We start from the raw sequence: 8,278 nt of genomic DNA, 5'->3' as shown, positions 1-8,278 counted from the left end.
TTGGAGCTGGACCACCCAGGTGCAGCTGTGCTCTTCCCAGGGGGGGCACCCAGTGTGTGCTGTGTGGGCAGGGTTAACTGATCTGTCATTTGGGGTGGACCTGCCTGGTTTCTCCACTGTAAAGTTATTTCTTCCCTTTTGTGATTAATATTTTCCGGAGAGATACTTTGAGGCATGACTACATCTCATTCCACCTCTCACTGTGCCCTCCTGTGTTAGCATCCACTGATATTTTCTTGCTTGAATTACTCGTGACTGTGATGATGGCCGGATGGAGATATTCTGCGCTGTCTCTGCTCCTGTATCTACTGACTGGCATTTACTGTAAGGAACAACTCTCTCCTTCCCACTTAATTTAGTCATTTATATCAATATGGACTTACAGATTCCTCTTTTAGTCAGTGGGTTATAATCTGTTGTTCTTAGTACTTATTTTAATATTCGCGTTTCATTTCAAACATCAGTTTATTTTCATCATCCCAGATTTGGCTAATGGGCCCCATCAAGCCAGATTCCTTTTGGCAGGTCCCTGTCATTCTTTTAGGCACTTTCTTTACTTTCTGTCATAACGAGGTTCCAGGCTCATCATCTCTCCCCTTTTCTCAAAGGGGTTCTGGCTCTTCTTAGTGGAGAATGGTCTCGAAAAACCCAGATCTGCTCACCGCCATTGGGCTGTCACTGCTCCCAGGCCCTCTCAGTGCCCAGAGCTGGGAACATACCTACACAACCAGAAACATACACATATATTTGTGTGCAGACATATGCTTACATTTGCATGTATTTCTGTATCTCTTTCTGCAGATGTGGGTAACCTCAGGTTCACGTGGGTACTTCCACTTCAGCACCAACAGGGTTCATCTTGGCCTTCCCCTTCGAATTTCTACCTCTCTTTTCTAACTGTAAGAAACCTGGCTCCCTTCGTCCTCAGGACATTCAGTCATCACTCTACCCCCGCCCCATAGGCGGCTGAGCGCCCTTCCCACCCTCCCCCAGCCCCAGCCTTGCCCAGGCCCCAGGCCCCACCAGGCCACTTCCTGTTGGATTTCTTTCTACCTCTAGTATATATCAGGTTCAATTCGGATACGGTTTCCCGGTTAAATCTGGAGTCCCTGTGCGCGAGCATTGCTCCCTCAGACATCTCGGACTCTCTCTGAGGCCGGGCAGGACGCACCGTCAGAGGAGCTCGCTTGCTTCAGACACGATTCGAAAGAGGGTAGGTGCTGCCCCAGAGGGAATGGCCTCTCCTGCAGTGAGCTCACAGGGGCATGCATGCGCCCTCAAGAACACACCAGCACAGCCACCTATGCACCCTGGTGACCCTGGCAGGGAGGGGCTCTACCCTGACCATGTTGCAGGAAAAGTGAGTTTCTGGAGGCCGTGAGAAGAAACCACATTTGTTTTAGTAAAAACAGGGCCTGTGACAGGGCCCTCCAGGGTTCGACTGTCCTGTGATCACACCTCCCTACTGCTTTAGGCTCCTTCTCTTCTGAGTCCCAGCTGCCTTAAAAGTGTGGCGTGCCTGGTCTGTCTGGCCATCCGCTCATTCAGTGTGGATTTCCGGTGCGTCTGCGGGGTGGGCCTGGCACTGGGCCCAGTGCTGGGGCTTGGTCAGTGGCCACAGTTATCTGGGCCTGCTGACACCTGGTTAACCTCGGCCGGCCCCAGGGGTCCTGCCTATTAGCGTTGCCTCTGCACAGAGCACAGGGTGGACATCAGTCTGTAGCCACAATGTGAGCATTGCAGAGCCAGCTCTAAGGGCTTTCAAAAATGACCTAAATGGTGAATTTCATCTCAATTTCTTAAATGTTGTTAAATGCTAGTCATCTTCTGAATAATCTCGAGCTTTGGAAATGTAATTCGGTACTTTCCTTCTGAGGAGGGACATCTGGCGGGGTGTGTCCCCTGCACCCGTGGTGTCGGGTTCCTCCCGAGGGCGGTTTCCACCAGCCCTCTAAGGCGGCTTGCAGACTCCCCGCAGGCTCAGCCTGTTTTCACTGACCAGCAGTGGGACTTTCTGTCATCCTGTCTTTGCCCAAGGAGAGCAGTTGGGCTCGCCAGCATGGAGACAGCGGGGAAGGGCCCCTGTTCATCCAGAAATGTGACTCGATTCTGTTTTCCTGCCTGAAAGTTTGTTCTGACAGAGCATTTGTGTTTGTCATTTCAGTGAACGACTGGTGGAGTTTTAACATATCCAGAGTTATACAGCCATTACCGTAATTCACTGTCTAACGTCTTCATCAACCCAAAAAGAAACCCTATACCCTTTAGCAGTCACTCTCCATTCCGTCCGTCCCAGCCCCTGACAACCACAAACCCACTTTCTGTCTCTGGATTTGCCTGTTCTGGACATTTCATATAAATGGAATCATACACACTATGTGACCCTTTGAGGTATCTTTCCATTTAAGTCTTTAGATTTTTCCAAAAACATTTTATAGTTTGCATTTGTTAAATTTATCCCCAGGTATGTTATTCTCATTTGTGCTGTTGTAAATGGAGTTTTTTTCTTGACTTTTGGGTCGTTCGTTTCTAGAGTGTAGAAACACACAACTGATTTTTGTGTAGTGATCTTGTTCCCTGCCACCTGACGAGGGTTTTTTCCAGTAGATTGGACCTTAGCACAAAAACAAGGCTGTCTCTGAGAGCCCAAAATTCTGCTGTCCCTGTGCTTCCCCGGGGACAGACCTGACCTGTCGGAGTCACAAGGCTTTTTATGCTGATCCTTCCCACCAAGGATGGCATTAGACCATCCTCCCCACCCCCGCCCCCTTCTGAGATGGACAGTCGCCAAGATGCACAGATTAAGGGAGCTGTGTGGACCAGTGGCTGAGCTGAAAGCAAGTTTTGAATGTCCCCGGAGCCCCTGTATTTGTCAGCCGGGGAGGCCCCGCCTTCTCACGTGTGGCCAGGACAAACAGCTCTGCTTCCTCCTCCCGGGCCTTCCGGTACTCTCATTAAGTGATGAGGCACAGCTCTCCGGTCACATCTGGAGAGAGAGAGAGCCTGCTGTCTGCCACCCTTGATCTTGCCACAGAAAACATGTCTCATTTCCCAGACATCTGCCGGTAGTACGGAGGCTCTTTCTTCCTGATCACAGCCGCATCCCGGACAAGTTGTCTAGGAAAGGGAGCTGAGTCCTGGGGACCTTTATGCGGTGGCCCCCTAACATTCTCCATGGCCTGCGAGTGCAGCACGGCGTCCAAGCTCCCGGCAGGCCTCTGGGTGAGGTGGCTCAGGGGCTGGCCAGCCTTGCACTCACCCTCCAGTTGGAAGGGCTCCTTGGTGGAGTGCTCACCCTCATTCTGTCTCACATTCAGTGCCCTGGGGTCTTCACCGTCAGCACTTTGCCCCAGAGCCTGCACTTCCCGAAGCCCCTGCCTCCGCCTCACGTGGGCTGCTTCACAGCCTTGGTGGTTGAGGGGCTTCTGCGTTTCCGTTTATGTCTGGAAACATTGCCCTGGTTCTCCTTACCCACAGCTGCCAGGGCCCGCCCCGGCCCACAGTCTCTCCTGGCCCTGCCAGCCTCGCCAGCCCACCCAGGCAGGCTTGCTTTTAGCTTTTCTCTTGTACTTGCAGAGGAAAAGAGCAGTGGGTTCCGGTTAAAGCCACCAACGCTAATCCACGGCCAGGCACCTAGCGCAGGTAAGTGCCCACTTTCGGGGAGGCAGGGGGACTTCCTCACAGCCTTCCAGGCCTCTGCACACCCCACCAGTGCTCTCCAGGCTCAGTCACCTGACACGTGAGCCCTGGGAAGCTGCTTTAGAGAGCCCGTCAGACCTGGGAGGTTCTCCTACCTGTGAGCTCTCCAGCGCCGTAAGATGCCTTGGAGTGGGACATCTGGGCTCTATGCCCAGCGATAACTCAGTTGGTTCGGGCTGGCTCACTCTCCAGCGTGTTCTGGCCCCAGCATGCCACGGCATTCACCCTGATTAGCAGAGTGGCTTCAATCCAGTGGCACGCTGCTAGTGAGCAGGGCCCAGTGATGGCCCTGTCCAGACCTGTCGGGTCCAACAGGAGTGCCCGGGCAGGGCCAGAAGTATTCTCTCGGAGTTCTTGCCTGAGTTGTGTTTGGCAGGGGGATTTTCTCAATGTGGTATTTTAAAAAGATGCACCGAGTGCCTTTCTGTAGCTCAAGCAGCATCCTAAAGTCTGGAGGGTCTCCTGTGGCTTCCCTGCTTCCCCTCACATCTGTGCTTGACCCTCGAGCTCTCTTTTGGCTCCCCTGTAGCATTACTGCGCTCACTGGATTAAGTCAGAGATGCGATCGGTTACATGGAAATGTCATTTAATCACATATAAAAAGAACGGTAGCCGGATTCTGCATGTCTAGCTATAAAGAAAATATCTTGGGTTTTTTGGGGGGTGCGGGGGGACGGGCTTCCCTACAGTGTCTAGCCTGTGAGAAACATCACACGGGTTCCTGGGGTCACTTTGTCTGGGAAGCGCCTGAGAGCCTGAGCTGTCTTACTTCTGCTAGCAAGGTCTGAGGGCCCCAGGCAAACCGACCTCTGTTCCCAGGTCTGCCAAGCCAGAAGCCCAAGGAGCAGCAGCGGAGCGTGCTTCGCCCAGCCGTGTTACAAGCGCCACAGCCGAAAGCACTCTCGCAGACAGGTGAGAAACGCTCGGCAGCGTAGAGCATTTCTGAAGTTGCGCCTGGGACAGCCATGTCTCCACACAGGTGGCTTTGGCCGTATCTGCCAAATGCACTCAGAAATAAAGAGCGCGCTGGGAAAATGGCCCTTGGCGGCCCTGGCGAGCCCAGGGAAGACGGGAGGCCGGACCTGACTGCTGGTGCGCACACTCTGTGCACACCCAGCTTCTAAGCGCTGCCCCCCTCCCTGAGGGGTTCAGATTCGTCTCTACGTGTTTGTGGGCGAAACTCAGCCCTGTGTGTCTCGTAGGAGTGCATTTTCATCCTGTTCCCCAACCCAAAGATATAACTCTCAAACCCTATTTCCATTACGTCCATACAGGCGTGGTTTTCGGTTCATTCTTAACTTTTTTAGTCCTCATGAGCTTTTCTTGTCTTCCTCTTGATCTTTCCCTGTAATTCAAGAAGCAATGCAACATCCTACACGAGGGAAATAATTAATATTTCTGAAGAGTTTTTAATTTCATGGGAAATTTTTTATTGTAATGCTGAACAGCCAAAGCCAGATTTAAAGCAGTACATGTCATGTAATCTCAACTATTTATAGGAAAAAAAGTGCATAAAATAAAGATGTTATTCATAAAACTTGTTTTTTAAAACTCATAATTGTTCCCCAATATTTATTTTTCCTCTTAATTAGAAGTATTGCTCCTAAATACAGTAAAAATTCACACAGTTCTTTGTGGAGTAAGAAATAGGATAGTCTCTTTTCTGTGTGGTTTTAGTTTTGGTTTCGGGTTTTTTTTCTAAGAATCCGGGACTTATAGCATGACACCAGATCCTTCCTTTCTTAAAAAAGGAGAAATTATACTGTTGGTCCAGACGGTGGCAGCGGGGAGCGCTAGAGGTGGTCCAGCACTAAACCTCTCATTTCCCCACTGTCTTTTTGTCTCCACAGTCCCAAGCAGCGGCACCAACGGGCTCAGTGTCCCAGCAGACTGTGCAGGGGCCACGACCTCGACATTGCCCGACAGCCCCGCACGGAGAAGGACCTCCGATGAGGCACCAGCACCTGAGGTCCGTCTGCCCAGGCAGGGAGCGCAGTGTGCGGGAGACTTCTCAGGCTTCACTGAGCACGCAGACTGTCACCTGCTCTGAGCAGTGTCAGCCTTGGTCTGGATTCAGACTTCCTGGGTTTGCTCAGCTGCGTCAGGGCAGAAGCACAGCCGACGAATTGCAAGGGGGTCTCTCTCCATGGCTGTGAGGGAAGGGTGCCACAAGCAGAGCTCTGCCATGGGGTCCTGCATTGCCCGAGTCTAGCGTGTCATTGCCGCATGGCCTGGGGTGGCGTTCCTCCAGCAGGCACCCTGACCATTGAGTCCTGGGAGGAATGGCTTTCATGGGCGAGGGCCTTGCACCGTTTACGTGGAGAAACATCCTGCCTCTGTTTCCACACCCTGCGACTCCTGGGGATGCGTACACATGTGTCCTTTCCACTGTGAGTCAGCCCAGAAACCATTTGCTTTTCTTTAAAAGCAGCAGTCCTCGGGGTTCTGGAATCACGTAGGCCAGAGCACGTGTTTTCCAGTGGTGTTGCAGAGCCCCTGCAAAACAAGGGGCACTGAACGCAGAGCCAGCTCTTGCGGTCGGCGGGGACAGGTGTGGGATCCGAATCGCAGTAACGCATCAGGCTTCACACACAGCCAGACTGCATCTGTGTCTCCGCTTCGGCAGAGAAGGTGCTGCCAGAGGTTCTCCACCCTCTGCCTCCCCCACAGCCCCCGCTGTGTGTTCAGGCTCACACGGTGACAACGACCGTGTACAACTCCGTTTCAAACCCTCCTGGGCCCCTACCTTCCAACCTGTTGGCGGAAGTGGAGCCGGAACTCGTTACTGCAGCACATGCTTCTTGGACACTGTGATGGTGGGGTCTCGGGCGGCCAGTCAGGTGCGCAGCTCTGCGCCGGAGGAGACCCAGGAGCAACCCAGCCGTCTGTCCTCCCTCCGTGTCCCCAGCGGCCTCATCCGGTCCCGGGGTCTGCCTGCGTCGCTCTTCCTATTGGTGCTAGCCCCTCCTCAGATGACCCTCAGCCTAGGGACCCTCACCACGGGAGACGCAGTGAGCAAAAAACGTGCAGGGAGGTGGTTCAGCTCGCTCAGCGCTAATACACCCTTTTTCGGTTGTCGTTTTGTTAACTAGGAGAAAGAGCCCCAGAAAACCGAGTCTAGTAACACTTCCGAGGAGGACAGCTGTGAGGAAAAAGAGCCGGTCCCACAGCAGGCGTTTGTGTTCGGGCAGAACTTGAGGGACAGAGTCAAGGTACGTGCCCAGGGGCCGGGTGAGCTGTGGGCCAGGGACTCGATCTTCGCGTGCCTCCCCCAGGTTCAGCAACAGGAGCCTGCCGCTTAAGGGCAAGAGGCGGGCGCTGTTGTTCATGGGTGGTCCAGTGGCTCATGGCTCGGCCACGGCCATGGTCAGCACCGCTGCTTGTGCATACCTCCCTTACTGTGCTGCTCAGCCCTGGCACACGCCTCACTGGCCGCCAGCACTGCCTGCCACCCCGAGTGTGGGACTTGGCAGTGGCCACTGGCGGCAGGGGACAGGGAGGCATCCGGTGAGAAACTTTTGTTTCCTTCAGGGTTTTCTGTCAGCGCTAGCAGCATTCAGACCGGATCGTGCTTAGTTACTGGAGGCCCGACCTGCACACTGTGGGGTGCTGGGCAGCATCCCTGGCCCCCACCCTCTAGATACCAGGAACACACCCAGTTGTGACAACCACACATCCCCAAATAGTGCTGATTGTTCCCCGTGGGGCCAGAGTACTCCAGACTGAGAACCGTCACCTGATTTTTCAAAAATAGGGCCAGCAGAAAGATAGTTTTCTCTTTCATAGGGGCAACAGCATGTGGTACCTCCTGGCTGCCTCCCAGGCAGGTGGGTCCAGGCTGGGGACTTTGAATCAGGTGGGAGGTATGTGCAGGTGGCAGAGGGTCTCGGCCCCGCACCCCCTGTGCTGGTGCTCTGAGATCAGAGTAGGCAGCACTGCCTTTGGCAGCCACAGGGACTGTCTTTCTGTGCCATTTCTAGCAGCTCATCTGGCAGGAAGCGTCTTTAGAGGCCTGAGAGGCAGCATCAGTGGCCATGTCTGGGGACATCTGTGGTCATCACACTGTGGGATAGGTACTGCTGGCATCAAATCAGTATGGGCCAAGGATGCTGCTCACCACCCCGCAGTGCCCAGGACGATCTGGCCCTAATGTGAGTGATGCTCAGGGTGAGAAACACTAAAGTAAGGAAACAAAAGTTTCTCAGCGTAGAGAAAACAGCCGGTCATGCTGTCTGCACTCTCCTGTGGTGTCGCTGTCCAAGAAAAGCACAGATGCCCCAAGAGATGAAAAATAGGTGTTGATGCTGCATGACTTCAGCCAATATAATGAGGCCCTTGGGGGCCGCTCCCTCCATGAAGGAGGATGCAAGCAGAGGGAGGGCCTTGAAATCCATCTGCAGCGGGGGCAGGGCCTGGCCTGGCCTGGCCATCAGGTTGGGGGAACGGTGCCTTGACATTGGGGTGGGGCAGTGTCTCCTGGAGGTCCAAGGCTCTTATGATCTCTGAGGTCTCAGTCGCATCCCAGCCTCTCTGCGAAGGGCAGCTCCAGGCCGTGGTCCCCTAGCCCCTCTGGGCCTGC

General features: G+C 53.9%; 1 protein-coding gene across 1 annotated transcript in view; it reads left to right on the top strand.

Moving 5' to 3' along the window:
* The window catches only part of RANBP3 (RAN binding protein 3), a 56,376-nt gene that overhangs the window by 39,255 nt on the left and 8,843 nt on the right, over positions 1–8,278 (top strand). Inside the window, exons 9-13 of the mRNA XM_023538598.1 lie at positions 3,577–3,642; positions 4,519–4,611; positions 5,550–5,668; positions 6,792–6,992; positions 7,454–7,526. Of these exons, the coding sequence (XP_023394366.1) occupies positions 3,577–3,642; positions 4,519–4,611; positions 5,550–5,668; positions 6,792–6,992; positions 7,454–7,526 (552 nt within the window). The remainder of the gene's footprint in view (positions 1–3,576; positions 3,643–4,518; positions 4,612–5,549; positions 5,669–6,791; positions 6,993–7,453; positions 7,527–8,278) is intronic.

The sequence above is a fragment of the Pteropus vampyrus genome, unplaced genomic scaffold (assembly GCF_000151845.1).
Source record: "Pteropus vampyrus isolate Shadow unplaced genomic scaffold, Pvam_2.0 Scaffold226, whole genome shotgun sequence".
Lineage (NCBI taxonomy): Eukaryota > Metazoa > Chordata > Mammalia > Chiroptera > Pteropodidae > Pteropus > Pteropus vampyrus.
Note: the sequence above shows the minus strand (reverse complement) of the source record. Positions and strands in the feature narration are given on the sequence as shown.